Here is a 23,010-nt window from a genome sequence, read left to right as displayed (position 1 = left end):
CGAGAAATAGTACAGTGTGCAGTGTGCCTGCCTTGCACATGGCCAGCCTGGGTTCAATTCCTGGCATCACTTAAGGTCACCTGAGCACCACCAGGAGTGATCCCTGAGCACAGAATTACATGTAAGCCCTTAGCACTGCTGGGTGTGTCTCAGCACACCCCGCAGTGATCAAAAAAGAAAAGGAAAAAAAAAACATTAAGGGACTATGATTTACAAAGTTATTCATGGCTGAGTGTCAGATGTGCAATATTCCGATGCCAGTTCCACCATCAGTCTAGACTTTCCTTCACTAGTATCCCCAAGGCCCCTCCTGCCCCCTGCCTGCCCTCTTGACAGACAAATCAATTGTTTGGGGGGACTTTATTGGTTGGTGTGTTTTTGTTGTTGTTAGCATGGGGGCCACACCCAGTCTGCCCAGGGCTTCCATCTAGCTCTGTACTCAGGGACCAAGCCCAGGTCAGCGCTTGTGAGGTAAGTGCCCTACCCACAGTTCTATCTCTTCTGCCCGGACAGGCACATTTTTGAGTTGGTTGTTGTAGTTTGGATCTCTTGTCGATAGTGTTGTTGGTTCTGTGGCTCAAAGATACACATACTCCGCACCTCTACAGTGCCCCCAGCCCCCTGCCCTGTCAGACAACTTCTTACTCACCCCTCCATTTCTTTCTTTCTCTTCCCTTCTCATTTCTGTAATCTAAGGTCATGGGTGATCTAGGTTTCCCCTTCTTGATACTTTGCATTCCCTCATCCTGTTATTCTATATACCACAAATAAGTGAGACCATCCGGTATACTGATAGAATTTTAGCATCAAGCTGAAAACGAGCCTAGGAAACGGACACACTGACAGGAATCCTTTACAAGTCTCTGGATTTCCTGTTTTGAAAACACATTCAGACTTGATCAACCAAAAACCACAGCGAATGTACTGATAATTTCCTCCACCACAAACTGTCCTCTCCTTTGAGGAGGAAAATGATACTTCGAACAATGAACCTCAGACAAAAAAGATGTTTCGACGAAATTGTGAGCTTCAAGGGCATAATAATATCATTGCTTGAGATATTCCATAATATGAGAACTGAAATTCACTTTGCTCAGCAAATTTTTTTTTCCATAAAAAGTATCAGAACATTAGTCTAAATTAAGTTCCTTAGATCTTAAATTGGGTTGGAGCGATAGCACAGCGGGTAGGGCATTTGCCTTGCACGTGGCCGACCTGGCTGACCCAGGTCCGATTCCTCCGCCCCTTTCGAACAGCCCAGCAAGCTACCAGGAGTATCTCACCCGCATGGCAAAGCCTGGCAAGCTCCCTGTGACATATTCGATATGCCAAACACAGTAACAAGTGTCACAGTGGAAACATTACTGGGCCTGCTCAAGCAAATCGATGAACAACGTGAGGACAGTGACAGTGACAGATCTTAAATTATTGAGAACACACATTCTTTTAGGAACATCAGTGTTTATTCGAGTGAATCTATCTTAGCCTTAGACACCCTACCAAACATCTCTAGTATGTATAGACTTGAAAATAATGCAGTTGAATTTATTTCGAAGATAAGTTCCGTTCGAAAGACTTTTCATTGTGCTGCACACTGATTTCATTTTATCTAGAGTATTCCAAAAATTGAGTATAGGGGCAGGGCACTTGCCTTACATGCTGTGACCCAGTTTCGGTCCTCTGAGCACTGCCAGGAGTGATTCTTGAGTGCTGCACCAGGAGTGAGCCCTGAATGTCATCTGATGGGCCCCCAAACAAAATACAGGAACGTGAGTGTCATAGAATCATCTGTGAGATTGGCACATGGAGCAAAATTCTGATCTCTCCAACTTCCCCACTGAAAGTCAGATGAGCCTTCACTTAGAGAGTCTGACTCAAGAGCCAGGCCTGGGGCCAGAGTGATTGTACAGTGGGTAGAGCATTTGCCTTGCATCGGCCAACTCAGGTTTGATCCCCAGCACCACAGTTGGTCCCCTGAGCATCACCAGGTGTGGTCTTGCAAAGCTAAAACAACAGCAGCAACAAAAGCACAAGATCTTCTCCAGCCTTCCTGTCCTTCGACAGCAGCCTTTGTCTTCGGTGGAATGAAATCAGGCATCAATCCTAGTGAGCGAGAACAGACTGGGTGCTTTATTGCATAAATATCCAGGTGACACTCGGGCTATGTGTCTACATCCCTGCTTTTCACTCTGTAGAGATTCTCTCATTTCTCAGGCCTGGTCCAAAGGTAACTCCATCCAGTCATTAGCTGCCAGAATTAACTTTGAAGCAATTTTCCTGGCTATAGTGGGAGTTATATTGCAGGGTCACAAAATCATAGACGAAAGACCTTTGAGTTCCAAAGTTGAGGAAGTCAGAATTAAATTCGTATTTGGAAAATGATTAGTGTCTCATGAAATGAGTGTAACAGAAGGAGTGATTTTTTTTGGTCTTCTTTTTTTTTTTTCCCAGTCTCTAAGGCAAGTTACAGATCTAAAGTTAGATCAACCAGGACAAAAGCATTTGGGAGACAGTTACATTTGAATTTAGGTATTTACATTACAGAAGTAGGAATGAAGAATTTTCTCGCAAAAGAGCAATTCTGATATTGCTTTGTCTCTGTTTGGCATGAGTAGTCTTAATGTTGAAAAATAGCTGGGAAGTTATCCTGGGTGGAAGGGATAAACCCCTAATTGATCAAGAAACAAAAATGCCTATCTCTGTGGGGGTGTCTGTGTTTTGTCTTGAAAACATCAAAGCTGCTTCTCTGGAATTCTTCTGGGAAGAGAGCAGAGTGAGTTTGAGGGAGTGGGAAATAGGTCCCAAGAAACTGACCTTCCCACTCGTCTTCTCCGAGGAGGTGGTTAAGTAACTGAAGTTACTTACATTGATTGATTACACTTTAAATTTACTGTTTCTCGAGGCTGGAGCACAGGACAGAGGGGAGGGCGTTTGGCTTGCATGTGGCTGACCCAAGTTTGATCTGCAGGACCCCATACGGTCCCCTGAGCACTGCTGGGTGTGACCCCAAAACAAAAAAAAACATTTGCTGTTTCTCTAAGGGATGCATCTAAGTTAGCTCTTCATGAAGTTGTCTTTAAATTTTCCATTTTTCACTCCAGTAATATTTGTGAATGATATCAGGGCTCTTTACGAAATAAGACCTCTGTATTCAGTTAACCTTTATATGTCAGGGGGGAAATTATCCAGTCACTTGTTTTTCATACCAACATCTGGAGCCCAACTAGAAATGTTCAGGGGGGGCGGAGCAGTAATACATCGGGTAGGGCTTTTGCCTTGCACACAGCGAACCCAGGTTCAATTTCTGGCATCCCATATGGTCCCCTAGCATCACCAGGGGTGATTCCTGAATGTAGAGCCAGAAGTAACCGCTGAGCATCGCCAAGTGTGCCCTTCAAGGACCCCCCCGCCCAAAAAAAAAGAAATGTTCAAAACATTACATACTTGATACAGTCTTTGGCATTTTCACCACTATCTATTAAATAATCAAGTGCTTCTTCCTGCTAAATTATAGTTGAGAAAATCATTGTCATTTAATAGGTTTAAATGACACCTGTGTTTCCTTTTATTCTTATATTATTAATCTACTCTATCTTACTGATACAATGATCAGTAATTGAGCTTAAACTTAAAGCAGGGAGAGAAAGTGCAGAGGTGAGGTACCTTGCTCATGGTTCCATCCCTGCCACTGCATGAGCACTGCTGGTAGTGACTTCTCCGAGCACAGACTCAGTCCCTGGGTACCCCAGGTGCAACCCCAAAACAGAACCAGAACCCCACAAACAAAAGCGGAGATATGACACTCCTAAATTTTCAGGCTTAAGCTTTGGTAAGACCTACCACGAAACCCCTCTAGATGAAGTAATATAAAAAATTATTTAAAAAAAAAAAACACAACTTCTGTTGGAGCCAGAGAGATAGTGGAGGGGCTTGGACACATGCCTTGTATGTAGCTGACTCTAGTTCACTCCCCAGCACCACATGGTCCCTTGAAGCATCACCAGGTGTATACCCCGGAAGTCCCCAAGCATCCCAAGGGGCCCCGCGTAATCCCTCACAGCAGCCCATTTGGCTGAGAATCGCCGGATTGGGTACCAGAGCCTCCTGAACTCTGTGTGGCCCCCACCCCAACCCCCACATCCCATTAAAAAATAAAAACGACCCTAAGTCAGCCAGGCCCCAGGTGCAGCTCTGTATGACCGTCTGCACTTCTCTCCCGCAGTTCACCTGGAGGGGTGCTGTGGAGGAAGGAGATTCGACTGCAGAGACGTGGTGTTCATCGTGGGCGAGGGCGAGGACCACGACATCCCCATCGGGATCGACAAAGCCCTGGAGAAGATGCAGCGGGAGGAGCAGTGTGTTCTGTACCTGGGACCACGGTGAGTGGCGCTCCAGTTCCGCTGGCTTTGGGCGTCGCTGCGGGGGCGGAGTGGGGGGATGCTTGCTATTCACGCCTTATTTCGGTGTTTTCCGTGATGATGTCAGTGCCAGCCGCAGGAACAATGAAAGCCGATGGGGGCTAGTCCCGGGGTGGGTGGATGGACGGGCGGTGTGTTCGGGGTGGGACTCACGGTACACTTGGGCTTGCTGTGCGTTTGGTTTTGCTGCTGCCGTGGCCAGGCGGTTCTCTTCCCCTCCCTCCCCTCTTCTCCAAACTCAGGAGGAGGCATGAACGTGCGTGACGGGGGGTGGGACCAGACGCAGCATCCAGATGATTTATTACCCGCTTGAATCTGTGCCATCTGTTCTTAATGCAAAGTCCCTGAAAAAGAGTGTTCTTCCTGGACCTACAGACAGCGGAGATGACTCACTTTTGCCTCAATTTTTCCCATCATAAGGATATCCATTAGCACTTCCAGGCTTAGAACTATCACACACTAACAGTCTCTCTGGTGAAAACATGTTTGCTATTATTTTTAGACCTCAAATTATACCACGGATCCAACCTTTCTATCTTGAGAAACGGACCCTTGAGAGAAACCCGGGTATTTGGATTCCGTGTGCATGAAAGCGCGTCTGCTAACGGCCTCCCGTTCTGGCTCCTCGGGAATTCGGGGTTTCTGCCGCCACGGTGCCCTGTGCTTGGCATCAGAGAGTGGTGTGCCTTTTCCACAACCACTGGCCTTTATGTAGCTGCGGGAGGGATCACGTGGCATTTTTACCTCTGCCCTCACACTCGAGCCATTAATCAGATTTCTCAAGCGGTGTCTTGGCCCTGTCTCTACCTACTTGAAAATCCTTCCAAAATGCCCTAACACCACCAGCTTGTTCCATCCTCCACTGAGGCACCTTTTAAAATCCTCCTTGTGTCTGTCACGGCCCTTTTCCACCACTGTGTTGCCACTTCAGCTTGTTTCTTTTTCTTTCTTTTTTTTTTTTCCATCTGTTTTGTATTTGTAACTCATCCTTAGGTGAACCAGTTTCTCTCTTTCTGTAAAGAACTTTTTTCTAAGCAAGTAGAACGTAGGAAACTCTATCTCTAATATAGCCAAGAAGACCTGGTTATTTTTTATTCTGCGTTTTAAAAATAGAGCAAGTCTAGTCATACAAAGAGGGACTGGAGCGATAGCACAGAGGGTAGGGCATTTGCCTTGCTCCGAGCACCGCCAGAATAATTCCTGAGTGCATGAGCCAGGAGTAACCCCTGTGACCCAAAAATAAAAATAAAATAAACTCATACGGCGGGTAGGGCGTTTGCCTTGCACACAGCCGACCTGGTCGGCCCAGGTTCGATTCCTCTGCCCCTCTAGGAGAGCCTGGCAAGCTACCAAGAGTATCTCGCCCTCACGGCAAGGCCTGGCAAGCGCCCTATGACGTATTCGATATGCCAAACACAGTAACAACAAGTCTCACAATGGAGACGTTACTGGGCCCGCTCGAGCAAATCGATGAACAATGGGAGGACAGTGCTACAGTGCGGTGCTACAATGAGAAAAGTATTAGGGCTGGAGCGGTGGTGCAGTGGTTAAGGCACTTACCTTACAAGGGCTGATTCCTCTTCTGTCCCTGACAACTCATGTGTTCCTCCACGTTCTGCCAAGACTGATCCCTGAGCACAGATCCACGAGTAAGCCCTGAGCAAAGCCAGGTATAGCTCCAAATCACACACCCGCCCACCCCCTGCCCAAGAAAGTGCAATGTTTAATTTCAAGGTACAGTTTCAGATTTCAGCTCTTTTAACCGTTCTGTATATATTATGAGCACATAACAGTATATTAATCAGTTTATTACTTTGTCACCTACCTAACAAGGCAGTCATGGGAACAGATGTCTCACATTTACTGGCAAAGAGAAACGGGAATTGCCCTCATGTTGATTCAGGCAAAGCTATGCCCACTCGGGCAGGTTACATAATTCTTCTACACCTCAGTTTCCCCTTTTGTAAAATGGAGATCACAAAGTTGTCAAACTCAATGAGATGATCCCTTTGAAAGACTTTGCCAAGTGCCAGGCACGTTTAAGCCATTAACATACGTTACTAATGCTAATATGCTCATCCTCTCTCTCTTCCATTTTCTTCCATTTTACCGCTCAGACCCCGAAGAAAGTGGAAATCCTATTTAAACGTGGTAGTATTTTCAGACTTTCCATACAAGTAGTCGGCAGGTCTTAATCAGGACCTCAGCATGAGGGTTTTTTGGGTTTTTGTTTTTGTTTTTGTTTTTCATGTAGCACTGTAGCACTGTCCTCCCATTGTTCATTGATTTGCTCGAGTAAGCCCAGTAACATCTCCATCACGAGACTTGTTGTTACTGTGTTTGGCATATCGAATACGTCACGGGTAGCTTGCCAGGCTTTGCCGTGCGGGTGAGATATTCTCTGTCCACTCTCCTTTTTTTTTTCATAAGTGTTAGAACAGATACTACACTTGATCTTAGCCAAAAGGCCGAGAAGCCTACTCGGATTGGAGTCGATTGGATTGGAGTCGAGCATCCTCCACCCAGATCCTCCAAATTCCAGTAGGCGGGGATCACACCCACCAACTGGCCCCCTGGCACCGTGTATCCCATCAGCGGCCAAGACTCAGAGACTATAAAAACCAGTTCCTGGAACTGCGCGGCCGCAAATGCGGCCGCGTGACATCTTATTATGACATCTCATTCCTACTTTGACAAACTGTCAGGCTACTGAATGTAGCCTGCCCACACGGCAGAGTCTGGCAAACTCCCCGTGGCGTACCCAATATGCCAAATACCAGTAACAATGATGGGTCTCATTCTCCTAAAGAGCCTTGAATATAATCTCAGGGCTAGGATGAAGGAGACGTTACTGGGGCCTGCTCGAGGCAATCGACAAATAACAGGATGATTTGTGATTTGTGATTGTGAAGTGCTAGAAATTGGCAGAGTGAAGAGGAACATGTGATTTTGTCGCATGTGACCAGTTCGCACTTGGAGGAGTCACGTGACATGTCCCCTCCCCTAGGGGACTCTCCACTCACTGGACACTTGACGTCAGCCGCACGGGCAAACTGTCCCATGTACTGAGAGTGCCCCCAGGGCTGTGACCACCTTACCCAGACCCCCTCTTAGCCTAGTACTCCACCCCTGAGCGTTGCCGCAATTACGGGGGCTGCTTTGTATCGCCACTGTCATTCACCAAAACGTTCCGAGAATGGACTTTTGCTATCATCTGACACTGTTTCAGAGAATATTTTCACGAGAAGAAATTCATCAGACACTTCCAGAGAACTCATTTTTCTCTCCTCATAACACAGTAATAACTTTTGTATAGCTCAAGTACCATGGTGAATCTTTTTCGTGTTAGGTATAGTATGGTGGCTTTAATTATTACTTTTCTTCTAAATTTTTGGTTTCTGGGCCACACCCCGTGGTCCTCAGGATTTACTCCTGGCCCTGTCTGCCTGGGAATCCTGGCAGGATTCTGGGCACTCTGGAGTGGCAGGGATCAACACCTGGCTAGGTCCTGCGCAAGACAGGCACCCAACCCTCTGTAACCTTCTCTCCAGCCCCACTTTTTTTCTTCTTTAATTTTCTAGTTTTCACTTTCATGTTTCTGTCCTGCACTAACCCCCTACCGACAAACCTAGAAAACCATAGTGTTTAATCCTGAGAAGACAGTGTGGGTCAAAAATAAATGATTTTCTGCGGGCTCACAGTGTCTGAGTGTATTTTAGTGAATCAGGACCATTTTTACTGAATGAAACTAGCTTAGAAAGACACGGGTTGAGGGGAGGAAAGAAAGACATGCTAAGGGAGACCAGACACTTGAAAAATTGAAAAAACTGGCTGGCAGAGAGAGAGAGAGGGAGAGAGAGAGAGAAGCAAGCGAGAGACCGAGAGATGCGTTGGAGAGGGAACACGGGCTTCAGGCGCCGCGGGGTCTGAGTGTAAATCCTGTCCCTACTCCTGCCTCTTTGTATGACTCTCAGAAAGCACTTTTCTCTGAGCCTCAGTTTCTTCATCTGTCAAAAGGGAGCAATGGGTAAGAGCTCTGAGAGCAAGTGCTCCAGGGGGGCTCTCGAGGGCGTCCTGTTGGATGACAGTCATTTCTTGTATCTCTACTCTCTCGGGGGAACTCTCGGTTGGAGAGCGTTCATCTGTCATTGCGGCGCAGCCGGTGTGGTTGGCGACTTTCAGTCCAGTGCGCTTGCGTGCCCCGGGCCCTCCCTTGCCCCCCAGGGTCTCTCACACATCAGGCAGCCTCCTGTCCCGTTTGGCAGGGGCCACTGCCTCCTGGGGTGATGCCCCGCCCCCTCATGTCTGACCGTCCAGGGTCTCTTTACTTTACACCCAAAGAGATGATGTGGTGGACGTGGTTTGCTCCCTTCATCTTTCTCGGCCCCACGGGTGACCGCGCAACACACTGGTGCCTTCTCCCCCACCCCCACCCCCATCCTGTACCCTCCCCCTCACCTCCCTCCCGTGCCGGGGCTCCCCCTGCACTGTCTCTCAGGCTGCCCCTCTCCACCTCAGTACTGGCGCCCCTGGGGCAAGAAGTGTCCTGTGCGCTGTGGAAGGTGTTCAGCCTCGTCCGCCCACTCGCTGGGAGTAGCCCAGAATATTCCCCTGGAGGGGAACCGGCCCACTGGTCAGCCCCTGCTCCAGGACAAGCCCCTGCCCGTCTGTTAGCAGCCCCTCCTCCGAGATTTGCGCCGTGGGCCGGCAGCTGCAGCCTGCTGTCCAGGGAACCTGCCTCCAGTTCGCAGCAGTGAAGGAATTTTCTTCACTGGTGGCAGATGGCAGACGTCAAATCGGAGACAAAAGGGCCAGAGTGATAGGATAGCGTGGACGGCGTTTGTTTGCCTTGCACGCAGGCCAGCCAGGCTCAGTCCCTCTCATCCCATGCGGTTCCCCTGAGCACCGCCAGGAGTGACCCCTGAGCATTGCAGGGTGTGCCTCCCCCACCAAAAAAAATTATTTTAAACGAGGAGATGTCCAAGAGCTCAAAGTAGAAAACTAGTCAGCCCTTCCTAAAACCGGCCACTGTAATTACCCACGACAGTTGGTGGTTTTGTCCTCCTTTATTTCTCTGCCCGAGAGACCCTTTGCCCTGCTATTAAAGCCGCCACACCCCATCCCTCCCCGCTCGCACGGTACCTCCAGGCCTGTCTGTGTCTTGTGCAACGGTGGAGGTGAGTGAGTAAGCACTTTCTTCTTCTTGGAAAATCCAGGCAAGGGGTAAAGAAAGTGACGCAAGCAGCAAGACAGCCCAGGAGGGATCAGCTGTGACCTGGCCTGGGGAGCAGAGAGTTTGGGTTCACCGAGGCTCCGGTCTCTCCCGCTCTCTTTCCTGTTTGCAGTCCCAGCTTGTGTGTTGAAGATGAGTTTGGCGTGAACCTGGTGGGAACAGAATAGAGAGATGCCCGGGAACCTGTGTTCACACACCGGGCCCTGGAAGTCGCTGTCCCAGGCACAGAACTCTGCCAGCCATCCGCCCGGCTGGGACAGGGGTGCCCTCTGGACTCTGTGTGTGTGTGTGTTTGTGTGTGTGCAGAATCGCAGAGGAGCCCCATGGGAAGAAGTGTGTCATTCTCCCGTGGTTCCGCCAGCCTCGTTTGTGCAGGGGGCGAGAACCTCGGTGCTCCAGCAGGATTCCCTGTGCCCGAGGGGGGGTTAGACAGTGCTAGGGTTCCTCTCTTCATGCTTTTCCGCACTTTCTAAAAATCCTGAAGCAGGGGCTGGAGCAATAGCACAGCGGGTAGGCCCTTTGCCTTGCACGCGGCCGACCCGGGTTCGATTCCCAGCATCCCGTATGGTTCCCCAAGCACTGCCAGGAGTAATTCCTGAGTGCAGAGCCAGGAGTAACCCCTGAGCATTGCCGGGTGTGACCCAAAAAGAAAAAAAAATCCTGGAGCAGTCCCCCTTGTGGTGGTCTCCTGCCCACTGTGCGAGCAACCCCCTTCCTTCTTTCCCTGACTGGAAGGACCGTGGGGGGCATAGTAGTACTTGCCAGCCCAGAGCTGCTGTCTAGTGACCCCCCGGGGCAGTGCTCTGCGTCCTCCTGCTGTGAATGCTCAGGGCAGGTGGGGGTGGGGGGCACAGTAACACCCACTTTATAAAAACAGCTAGACCGGAGTGTGATGTCCCCGCAAAGGCCGGGCCATTCCCCAGCACGTTAAGCAAGCTCTCCCCGGGGAGAGCCAGTGCCAGTGTCCACGCCACAGGTGACCGGGAGGGAGCGCTGCCAAGTCAGACCTGAAGTCTTTGCCCAGCCACCGGCCAGCCTGTCGCCTGGGACCTCTGACAGGTGCCGTTTGCCTGGGATAGCCCCTCACGCAGTGCGAGGCTTCCCACTGCTGCAGGAAGCGTCTGGAAATACACCGATTCTTTTAAAGTTTCATGTTTCACTCTCCATTTCAGATATGGTTTTGGAGAGGCAGGGAAGCCTAAATTTGGCATTGAACCTAATGCTGAGCTTATATATGAAGTTACACTTAAGAGCTTCGAAAAGGTGAGAAAAAAAAATACCACTTTCTCTGAAATCATGGGAGGCTCCTTCTCCGTCCACTTCTTCCACGCCGGTGCCCGGGTGGCCATCAGCGGGTCCCCCGTCGCGGCCCCCGCCCGTCCCTGACACTGCCCTGGGAAACGGGGCAGCTGACAAAGGCGCATCGCTGAGCTGTGGCTCCGTGTTCTTATTTTGTTCCTGTGCGTCAGCTTTTTTGCCTGGTTTCTTCTTATTTTTTTTTTAACTTTTTTTTTTTCCTTTTGGGTAGAATCCAAGACTTGTTCCCTTATTTGTTCTTAAACTTGTTCTTTTTGTACTTTTTTCCTGGGTTGAAGACAAAAAGGTTCACATTCTGCCAAGCAGCTCCTGGGGGCGGGGGGTGGGAGGGTGGGCGCGGAGGGAAGGAGGGGGCTTGGGGGGAGCTTCCCGCGCTGAACGGGTTGTACCTTCTCGGGGCCAGCGAGGGGAGGGCCTTTGCTGTGCCTCCAAGTCTTTCTCCCAGACCCAAGTTTTTGTAGGCCACCTGGCCCTGTGACAGGGCCCGGAACAGGCTGACCTTAGCCCTAGGCCTGCTCTTTTCATACCTGTCCAAGGAGGAGCGTTTGTCCGTTGCTCTGTGCTCCGGAAACAGCCAGCCTGCTTGGGCTTGCTGGCTTTGCGGCACCCATGCCCGGAGGCCCAGCTCTGTGGCCACTCACAGATCCTGGGCCCCTTGAGGGTCACAGAGCCCCTCCCCTCCCAAGCCCTGCTAGGCCTGTGCTTCTTGGGCCTTGCGTTTGCCTGCGGGGCTGTCCCGTGTCCCATGTCTTCCCCCCTGATTGAGGCCCTTTTGGCTCTCAGCTTGTTTTCCCTGTCAACCTGTACCTGCAGGGTAAGGAAATGAGAGAAAAACGCTTCAGGGATTACACACACACACACACACACACACACACACACACACACACACACACACACACCATGACCTGCCATCCTCGTCACACCCACTCTTTCATGTTGCCCCAGACACACATCTGCCCCCTGCTTGTCCTCAGGGTGGTCTGTGTGTCCCCAAGGCCCTTTTATTGCCAAGACAGGGAATGGGGGGAGAGGGGGTGGTCAGGGGGAAGCATCTTTAGCTTAGACCATTTTCATTTCTCATACAATGCCCCATGGACATCACTCAGGCCTCATGGGGCCTGGGTCTGCCATGGCTGTCCAGGGCTGCCCCGTGCACCCTGCTGGGATATCTGAGACCCCACTCAGGGAGGCGTGTGCTGGGGGACAGCAGGATGGCTCTCTCTGCCTCCTAATAGCAAGAATGCATTGACCCTCTCTGCAGACTGAACCCAGCCTGGAAAGCTCAAAGGGACTGTCCTCTGAATGTTGTTACTAGCAGAGCCGAGTGGTCAGGGCGTCTTAAAGACTCAAAACTCCCTGGGGCTAGAGTCATAGCATAGCGGATAGGGCATCTGCCTCACACGCGGCCGACCTGGGTTCAATCCCCAGCATCCCATATGGTCCCCCAAGCACCGCCAGGAGTAATTCCTGGGTGTAGAGTAGAGTAACCCCTGAGCATCGCTAGGTGTGACCCCCAAAAAAGAAAAAAAAATAGAAAAAGAAAAGCAAAAAAAAGACTAAAAACTCCCTCCTGACAGGCAGGGGGCGCTGTGGCACACGGTCCGTGGAGTGGAATCCCTTTCAGTTACCAAGGGCCATAGCTTGACCTGCTTGACCTCCTGAAAGGAGGTAGCCACTTAACGCGCAAGGACCAGGAGGTGCCCCTTTCCCTAAAGCATCTCGGGTGGTTCTGCCTCTTCAGGGCACTGCCCCAGGCCTGGGCCCAGCATCCTCCTTGGCATTCCCAAGTGGGCACCTGCAGGTTGCTAGAGGGGGCATCTGGACTGCCTGAGAGTGGGGAGACAATGACACAGTGACCTGAAATTCTAAAACGTGTGCGACTCGGTTACGGTCGCCTGGCCGTTTTATAGCCAGAAGACTGAGGCTTGAGAGAAAGCACTTGCTGAGACTTGGCCAGTGGTGTCAAGGAGCAGGGGGCCTGCGGGACGTGGGGGGGGGCACCCCTTCCCATGCTGTAGCCCATTTTTGTCCCCCCACTCCCTCTCGGGCAGCCTGGACCACTGGCAGCTTGATCAAGCTGGAGAGTGAGTTCTGGCCCCGGAGGGATCAGCAGGGCACACGCATCCCGGGCTGTGGCTTAGGGCAGCCATCCCAGCCAGGAGTCTGCGGGCCTTGGCAGTCCATGGTTGTGAAAAACGGATGCTTCGACGGATACTTCCCCCCTTCCTGGTCCTCTAACCATTGTCACGCATTTGCACGCAGGCCAAAGAATCCTGGGAGATGGATACCAAAGAAAAGTTGGAGCAGGCCGCCATTGTTAAAGAGAAGGGCACTGTGTACTTCAAGGTGTGTGAGTCTTTCCGTCCGCCCGGCTCAGAATTTACTCGCGTGTCAAGGAATTCTGCTGATATTCCCCGCGCTGAATTCTGTCGCCGCCCTTCTGGGTAAAAATAAGCCTGGTTTCCTACAAGTCTGCGTTTTTCAGCACAAGATGGGAGTGGGGGGAAAAATACCAGTATTGGACTGGAGTGATAGTACAGAGGGGCGGGCACTTGCCTTGCCCAGCACCAACCCGGGTTCAATCCCCGGGACCCTGCCACATTATGGCCCCCCCGAGCTCCACCAGGAGTGATTCCTGAGCACAGAGCCAGGAGTCAGCCCTGAGTATACTGCTGGGTGTGGTCCAGGGTTAAAAAGGATAAGACTTTACAGTGGATGGTCAGCCCTCCCGTAGGCAGACCCTGTCTGGCTCGCCCACTCCCCACTGTATAGCTCAGGGCCTCACGTCTCTTTCTTGGTCCTTTGTTGGCCCTCAACAAATACCTGTGAACCAAAACAAAACATGAATAGATCAATTGTTAGCAAGCAATAGAATTCCCTGGGTAGATTTCACAGGCACATAATAAGAGGAAAGAACATGCACTGATTTCAAAGGAAACTGACTGGAAACTGACTTACCAGTTTCTTCTGGTAAGCCCAGAGATAAGCTTTAGAAATTCCCAAATCACACCCCTCATGGCTCGCTTCTCAAAAATACTCTCCTGTGACCTCTGGGAATATTTTATTTGCTCACTCAGATTATAACTCCCCCCAGATATAAAGGTAAAGGTAAAGGCCCTCCCGTTGATCTTCGATTTGCTCGAGCAGGCCCAGTAACGTCTCCATTGGAGACTTTGTTGTTACTGTGTCTGGCATATCGAATACATCACGGGGAGCTTGCCAGGCTCTGCCGTGAGGGCGAGATACTCTCGGTAGCTTGCCGGGCTCTCCGAGAGGGGCGGAGGAATCGAACTCGGGTCGGCCATGTTGGCTGCTTGTAAGGCAAATGCCGTACCACTGTGCTATCGCTCCAGCCCTATATATATATAGTTATATATATAGTTATATGTCCTATATATTTATATGTGTATAATATATGTAGATATATCTAATACATATTTTTTAAGAAAAGAAAAAAGCAGCGTTTAGTTCAGCTCTAATCAGAGATTTCCACTAGTTGCTTCCTTCTCTCCATATGGCAGAAAAGGCTTAGAGGAAAACAGAAGGAGAAAATGGGGAGTTTTCTCCAGGTTCCCTTCATTTCTTCTTCTTTCCACTGTGACCCATGAACAAATAGGAGGTGATAGCAGGTTGTTCTCTTTTTTTTTTTTTTTTTGGCTTTTTGGGTCACACCCGGTGATGCCTACGGGTTACTCGGGGACCATATAGGACGCTGGGAATTGAACCCGGGTCAGCCGTGTGCAAGGCAAACGCCCTATCCGCTGTGCTATCACTCCAGCCTATTTCTGTTTTAGTTCATTCCCTTTTGGAGGGAAAGAGTACAGGCTCGTGAATCCAGAAGTGCTGAAGGCCCCAGGAGTGTTCAGGGGGCCTGTCAGGCTGCACCAGCAGAACCCGGAGGGCTCTGGAACTCTCAGTCAGGTCTCACCCTTACCTCTCCCCAGCTCCTGCACAATTGCATCCCGTGGCCAAAAGCAGTGAGGCTCTGGGGCCAGAGCCATGGAACAACAGGGGCGGTGCTTGCCTTGCACACGGCCGGCCCACATTCAATCCCAGATGTCCTAGGGTCCCCCAAGCACCAGGAGTGACCTCTGAATGCAGGGCCAGGAGCAACCCCTGAGCACCATGGGTATGGCCGCACAACAGAAATAGCTCTATAAATAAAGCAGCGAGGCCTGTAGAAACCCCAGGAAGAGTCTGTGGAACATCTGTTACAGGCAAGCTCCTGCATCAGCGATCAGTGGCCTTGCCTGGAGGGAGGAGGCATGAGAAGTCACGTGAAACAACCAGAGACTGATCCAGGGGGTCCCAGGCTGTCTAATCAGCACAGTGTTCACACAGCCAGATGACTTGTTGTATGATTATTGTATTTTTTTCTATATGCCTATGTGTGTACATATGTATGTGTGTGCATACACATACATACACAGACACAAACCACATGGTGCTCAAGAAGGTCTCTGATTTTTTTTTCTTTTTGGGTCACACCCAGCAATGCACCTGGGGTTACTCCTGGCTCTGCACTCAAGAATTACTCCTGGCAGTGCTCAGGGGATCATGTGGGATGCTGGGAATCGAACTCGGGTCAGCTATGTGCAAGGCAAAGGCCCTACGCGCTGTGCTATCGCTCCAGCCCCCTCTCTGATTAAGGGGGTTCAACTCAGGGCCTCTCTGCAGCTTGGATTACCTCCCCAGTTCCTGATCAGTATTTTTCAGGCTTTGAGAAGCAACCCAGTTATTGGGCTCATAAATCAATTTAGTGGAAGTATATATAGCATTTTATAGTAAAGGTTAATTTTATTTTATAAAACTTGTTCAGTGGCGTGAGTGGGAACTGGATGATAACTTTAAACTTTCTAACTGTGGTAAGTTATTAAACAAACTTGAAGTTCACTGGTATAGAAAATATGTCATTATATGTATATTTGTAATTATTATTTATTATTAAAATACTACATGAAAGGCACTGGGGTGTGTGGAATAAGCTGCAAACTGGGAATTGGGGAAAATAAACTTTCTGGCTCCCAGGAACTTAAGATCTTAAGAAGGTTTTGGGGGATTTTTTTGTTTGTTTTTAAGGTTTTGGGGTTTTTTGGTTGGCTAGTTTGGGGGTCACAACCAGTGATGGTCAGAGGTTACTCCTGGCTCTGCACTTGGGAATCTCTCCTGGCGTGGTGCTCAGGCAACCATATGGGATTTGAACCCAGGTCAGCCTCATGCAAGGCAAACACCCTCCCCACTGTAATATGGCTTTGGCTCCAGAAGCGTTTTGTTTTGTTTTGTTTATGTGAAACTTGTGAGAAATTTAGACTCGATGACCCCCTAGCTTCTTTCCAGCCCTAAAATTCTGTGAGTTTCTAAACTCTTTTCAAAGCAAGATTGGCTCTTTTCATTCTAATTGAGTATACTGGATACTTCTGAATTATTCGAGAAAGGTCGCAATGTCGCATGCCCAAGTACTCAATGCGCTGGAACATAAAGAAAAATTTCTGTGAAGTCGCTCAGTCCCATAGGTCAGGAACAGTGCTTCCTTTGTTCTTGGCGTCTAGAAAATGCTTTGTTTTCTTTTGTTTTGGTTTGTATTTCCCAAACCTTCTGAATAAAATACAAGTAGTCGGGGGGAAATTGAGGCTTTTGGCATTTGCCGGGAATTAGGCCCACTCAGGGAAGTAAACAGCTCAACTGCTCGAAAGCTGTGATTGGTTGCTGATGACTCAGGTATTTGGGGGCACGTAATTGGTGACAAAATAATGTTGCAAAGCCACTCATCTCATGGCTGGGTCTTGACTATCCATGTTCAGACCTGGAGGTGGTTGTCGAATTAGGGCGCAGTGGCTGAAAGCACCTCTGAAGTGTCCCTTGCCTTCACATAACCTCTGCCCAGTGCCATGCCGGCTGCACCAGGGATTCAGGGATATCCTCTGCGAACCTATTTTTAAAATTGTTTTTATTATAACACCGTGATTTACCAGGTTGTTCCTAAGACAGTTTTTTCAGACTCTGTGAACCCTTCAAAAGAAAAAAAATTTAACCAATCTTGGGCTAAAATCTGGATCAGCCGTCACACATATGGAACATATTATTTATAATATGCAATTTTATAGACAACATCTCTAAAAACATGAGTCCATTGAGGGAAAATTAATGAGAGATTCTGAACCACTGACCTAAGACTTCTTTCCCAGAATGTCTGAACGTTTTGTACTTAAAGACTTCCCTGGAGGCACCTTCGTAATTATAGGTAAAAGGGTCCCAGCAGCGAACCTCATTCCAGCTCCGAGCACTCAGAGTCCCCGTCCCGGAGTTTCCTGGTCTTACTTCCTTGTAGAATTTCAGGGCAGGTTTCGATCTGTTCTTCTGGCCTCCCAAGCGTCCTCTTTCCAGGGTATCTGCTTGGCACAGGGTCCACAAGCTGAGTGAGTGCAGAGACGGGTGAGGGAAGAAGGCATGTGCTCCTCTCGTCTCTGCACCGAAGCGTGTTTTCATTGACTTGTCAGCTTGGTTGACACGTAAGTGGGCAACTCTCCTTCATAAGGTTGAATCGTATTCAACTTTCAGGTGGGAATGACCATGATTCCCACTCACGTCTAGCTTCTCAAGTCGTCATTTCAGCCTCTGAACGCTAGGAATAAAGGGAGAGGAGACGTCATTCAACTTTGAAAATAATTGTTGGGCTGGAGCAATAGCACAACAGGTAGGGCTTTTGCCTTGCACTCGGCCAACCCGGGTTCGATTCCCAGCATCCCATATGGTCCCCCGAGCACTGCCAGGAGTAATTCCTGAGTGCAGAGCCAGGAGCGACTGCTGAGCATCACCGGGTGTGACCCAAAAAGCAAAAATAATAATTATTATTATTATTGTCAAACACATATAATACCAGGACGTTAGGGAGATATCCTGCAAGCCAGTCATACAGACCTGGACATTGTTTTTCTTGGGTTTTGGTTCACTCCTGATCGTGCCAGGGACCCAAGCCCAAACTCCAGCATGCAAAGCCTACACTCCAGCACCTTCAGCTCTCGCCTCGACCCCTGGACAGACCCGATTTTTACCCTCGGAACTGACAATATCCTGTAGGACCGAGAGCGAGCGTCAACATCTTAATTAACCTTTTAATGCTCTTGGTGTCACCTGGTTAGCAACTGGCAGCGTTTCTGAAAACGGCAGTGATGTGTGGGTGTGGCGCCCCTGTGTGGTCGTTGGGAGTAAAGCTTTTCTAAAACACGCTGGTTAAAGAAGCATCTTGAGGGCCAGAGCTTTGTGCTTTTGCCAGTTTGATACTCAGCACCCCGAGGTCTCTGAACACAGCCAGGAATAACCTCTGAAGTGGAAGTAACCCCTGTACCGCCTGGGGTGATTTCCCACCTCTGTCCCCCTTCCATAACTACTACTGCATCCTTTTCAGATAAACTGGGCTTTGCTGGTTTTTGACCACCTCTGTTGGGGGTGGGAGAAGGGGGGAAACGGGTGCTTTTATTTAGAAACAAATAATCTGTAGTTCTAGGGTTTTTAGGGTAAAAAAAAAAATTCCCAAGTCCCTTCCCTCCCTCCCTTTTTCCTCCTTCATTTTTTTTGAAAACAGAACTTCTCAATGTGAGCACTTTCGACATTTGGGTCTGTGTCATTCTTTGCTGGAGAGGGGCGTTGTTGCAGGGTTACTGTGGTTAATGTACTTAGCCAGCTCTGATCACTCGATGCCCAGGAACACACACTTCCCCTCTGGCTGCCGCAGTTAAAGATGTCTCTCAGCATTGCCGGCTGTTCCCAAGGGGACGAGGAGGGTGGGAGACCGTGGCAGCCGAGAGCTCCTGAGATAGCATATCATGAAGACCTTTGTCTTTGGAAGTTGGGATTTAAATAAAATCATACCTGACCTCTGTGGAAGCTCTCAAGGCATTCAGGTGTAAACATGGAAGAGCAGTAGCACCCCCGAGATACTTCAGGGTCAATTCCAAACCATCCCAGCGAGACAGTTGTTACAACATGAATATTTTTGGTTTCCCAATACATAATAAAATTGTACTTATTTAAAAAAAATAACATGTTGTAGTGTATCAAATGTGAAATAGTATGTCTCCAAAAACAAAGCCATTTATAGACCTTAATTTTTAAATATTTTTTATTGTTCAAAAATACTTATTCTTGGAGACTTCAGCAACTGGTGCTGTTTTTGTGGGTCAGAGTCTTGCCTCGATGTTGGTGGCGGCTGCTGAGCTGTGGTGACAGCGACAGTTCTTTACAATAGGACAGCAAAGAACTTTGCTACGTTGGTTGACCCTTTTCTGATTTCCCTGTGGCATGCAGTGCTGTTTGATAAGGCTTCACCCCCAAGTAGCACTTCTTTCAGAATTGGAGTTGATCACAGCTTTAACAGTTAAGTGTATGTGATCATCTAAATCCCTTGGTCATTTCCACACTGTTCACAGAGCATCTTCATCAAGAATAGATTTCAGTTCCAGAAACCACTCTCAGGCTGGGGATGTAGTTCAGTAGTAGTGTAGTAGCTCACACATGGAGGCCTTGGGGTGTGGGTGTGGGTGTGTGTGTGTGTGTCCATGTGTGTCCATGCATGCACACACACACAGTTTGCTCCTTTATTTGAAGTAACTTCTCAGCTCTTCAAGTGTTACTATACTGCTGCAATCTCGCTTCATCTTCAAGCCTCACTTCTGACTCTTGTTTCTTCGCGTTTCTGCTACATTAGCAATTCCTTTCCTCTCCCGAAGCATTGAACCCCTCAGAGCAATCCCAGGAGTGGAATCAAGTTCCTCCCACACTCCTGTGAATGCCCAGATCTCACCTCTTCCTATGAAGAGTGTTATGAAATGGCATCGAGAACCCTTTCCAGGCTTTCAGATTTACTTTGCTCGGATCCATCAGAGGAATCACTAGGGTAGCAGTAGCCTAGAAGAATATCTGTCAGTGGAGGGGGAGCCATTTCTGGTGATACACAGTTTGGTGTGGCAGTCTGAGCCTCTCGGTTCCATGAGGAGGCCTAGGGTGTGGTGCGGGGAATAGAGCCCCATGAATGGAAGCAGGTGCTCCCACTTCGAGCCTGTGCTGAACCCTTGCACTCATTTTGCTAACAGGAACCACATACTGGGGTGCTGGGGGAACTGTGTGGCCCCAGGAATCAAACTTGGGGCCTCACTCATGCTTGGTACGGGCCACTTTAAGTCATATCCCTGGCTCCAGATTGTTTATTTCTGGGGGGCGTTGGGGCACACCTAGCAGTGGTCAGGGGCTACTTTTAATTCTGTGCTCAAGAACCACCTTCTGGCAGTACTTGGGGGACCACATTAGTGCTGGTGGATTGGCCGCATACAAGGCAAGCACCTGCCCCTTGAAGGTGTCTGAAAAAGAAACGGCTCTGTCTCAGGACTGCAGGATGGGTGTGGCATTAGCGTGAACAAGGGGCATTTTGTCCTGTTTTTGTTTGTTTGGGGGGGCATACTTAGCAGTGCTCGGGGCTTCCGCCTGACTCTTCGCTTCAGGGATCACTCGTGGTGAGGTGCCGGGGATTGAACCCAGGTTGGGCACATGCAGGGCAAATGCCTTATCTGCAGTACTATCTCTCCAGCCCCAGTTTTTTGTGTGTTTGCAGTCACACTTGATGGTACTTAGGGACTGCTAGTGTCAGGCTTGGGGGATACTTTTAGTCATGCTTGGGGACCCATGTGGTGCCAAGAATTGAGCCCAGGCCTCCCCGGTGCAAAAGCTTGTGTGTTCGCCCTATGAGCTTCTCCCCAGCACTAGTGAGCAGGAATATTGCAAAAGGAAAACTTTTTTTCTGGTCTTAGGGCCACACCTGGCGATGCTGAGGGCTTACTCCTGGCTCTGCACTTAGGAATCACTCCTGGCGTTGCTCAGGGGACCATACAGGATGCTGGGAATTGAACCCGGGTCAGCCATGTGCAAGGCCCTCCCTCCAACCCTACAAAAGTCTCAACAGCAAACTTAAAAATATTCAGTAAATTATGTTGCAAACAAATGTCATCCAGGGTTTATTATTGCATAACAGCACAAGGCAATATAATTCTTAAAGGCCTAGGACGTTTGTTTTTTTTTTCTCTTCTTTTCCCACTTTATTTAAACACCATGGTTTGCAAAGCTCTTCGTGCTGTTCTGTTCCAGGCACTGAATATTCCAACACCCATCCTACCACCAAGTCACCCTCCCTCCACGGTGTCTCCATTTTCCCAATTTCCCTCCAGCCTAGCCCCAGTCGCAGGCCCAACGATGGTTTATTTTACATTGCTCGTTGCCACTAAATGGCTAACAAGATGATCACAAAAATATTTCCATCGAAGAAAATTTGGAACGTCAGTGTTGTCGAGTTTGGAGATGTGGCACAACCTCGAAAGCAGGCGCTCTGCGACTTTTTTTCTTTTCTCCTTTTTTTCTTTTCACACCCAGCAATGCTCAGGGGTCCTGTCTCTGCACTCAAGAATTACTCCTAGTGATGCCAGGGGGACCACATGGGAGGCCAGGGATCAAACACAGCTCAGCCGCATGCAAGGCAAATTCCCTACCCACTGTACTATCACTCCGGCCCCACCCTGGGACTTTCAGAATGGGACCGGACTTCGGCCCAAGTCAGCAGCTGCACTAGCCCCAGCAGGAGTGGGTTTGCGCCTAAAGCCGATCTTGGACCCCTCCTCTCCCGCCCTGCCCGTCCCCGACGGCAGCCCTTCCAGCAGGTCGCTCACCTGTGTGTAAAGTTGCCGGCTCCCTCAGCTCATCTCTCCATCACTCCTGCTGCTTCATCCGGCCTTGTGAGTTAGTCTCAAGCCTCGGGAGCCAACCACCGCGACTTCAGCCTGGGCTTCTGCAGCATCCTCACTTCTCGGGACTCGGCAAAGTCAAGAGCCTTACTCTGAATGAGAGTTTGGCTTAAAGAAATGTTGTGGCTGGTTTGATCTGCTGTCAAACCACAAAACTGTGGTGTCAGCCATGAGATATCCTTCCTTTAAAAAAAAAAAAAGAACATTCGTAGCAGGGCGGGGAGATAGTACAGAGGGCGGGGGCGCTTGCCTTGAACGCACTGACCCAGGTTCAATCTGCAGCACCCTGTATGGTTCCCCAAGCCCCTCCAGGAGTGATCCCTGAGCACAGAGCCAGGAATAAGGCCTGAGCACTGCCAGGTGTAGTCCAAAAACAAAACAAAAGCCCCAAAAAACCCTTTCATTTTGCATTCACAATTTAGTGAACTTAGACACCAATCAGGTTTCAACCTATCTCTGCCTTTTTTTTTTTCCTGGTAGCTGGGAACCACATGTGGCGGTTCTCAGGGCTTACTCCTGACTCTGTGCTCAGGATCACTCCTGGTAGTGCTCAAGGGACCACATGTGGCTCAAGGATCAAACCCCAGCTGAAGCGATAGTACGGCGAATAGGGCATTTGCCTTGCACATGGCCGACCTGGGTATGATCCCCAGGATCCCATATGGTCCCCCAAGCACCGCCAGGAGTAATTCCTGAGTGCAGAGCCAGGAGTAACCCCTGAGCATTGCTGGGTGTGACCCAAAGAGCAAAGCAAAAAAAAAAGATCGGATCCAGGTCAGCTACATGCAAGGCAAGCACCTTATCCACTGTACCACCTCTCTTTGACGTGCATACTTCACAAAGTGTCATCATTTCTGCTTTTTGATCTAAAGCAAGAGAAGCACAGTTCTTTCACTTGAACACTAAAGAGTCCATTGTAGGATTTTTGGTTGCCCTGATTTCAGTATCACTGTCTGAGAGGGCAGGGACACCTAACTAGGAGCAGGCGGGGAAATGGCCATGGTAGATGACACACTGATGGCCAAGTCCATCATCTTAAATGGGCACAGTCGATGGCACCCCCAAAAGAAATAATAACAATGATCACAGCTCACCCCGATTCCAAGGATCTAAAGTGTCAGGCTGGGAGAGAGCCCCAAGAATTAGCACTCCCGAAACTTCAGATTCAATCCCCACTACTCCATGGTGTCCTGAGCACCTCCGGGAATGGCCCCAACCACCACCCAGTGTGGCCCTCACACACACACACACACACACA

At 49.4% G+C, this 23,010-nt stretch overlaps 1 protein-coding gene and 1 pseudogene across 1 annotated transcript in view; one reads left to right on the top strand and one right to left on the bottom strand.

Annotated features, from left to right (window-relative positions):
* The window catches only part of FKBP5 (FKBP prolyl isomerase 5), a 132,216-nt gene that overhangs the window by 95,200 nt on the left and 14,006 nt on the right, over positions 1-23,010 (top strand). The window contains exons 6-8 of the mRNA XM_056132392.1: positions 4,223-4,379; positions 10,824-10,914; positions 13,231-13,314. Coding sequence (XP_055988367.1) covers positions 4,223-4,379; positions 10,824-10,914; positions 13,231-13,314 — 332 coding nt within the window. The remainder of the gene's footprint in view (positions 1-4,222; positions 4,380-10,823; positions 10,915-13,230; positions 13,315-23,010) is intronic.
* Positions 6,811-6,898, bottom strand: LOC130040510 (uncharacterized; annotated as a pseudogene).

This window comes from Sorex fumeus, unplaced genomic scaffold, assembly GCF_029834395.1.
Source record: "Sorex fumeus unplaced genomic scaffold, SorFum_2.1 ptg000094l, whole genome shotgun sequence".
Taxonomy (NCBI): Eukaryota; Metazoa; Chordata; class Mammalia; order Eulipotyphla; family Soricidae; genus Sorex; species Sorex fumeus.
The sequence above is the reverse complement of the archived record's forward strand: the minus strand, read 5'-3'. Positions and strand labels throughout refer to the sequence as shown.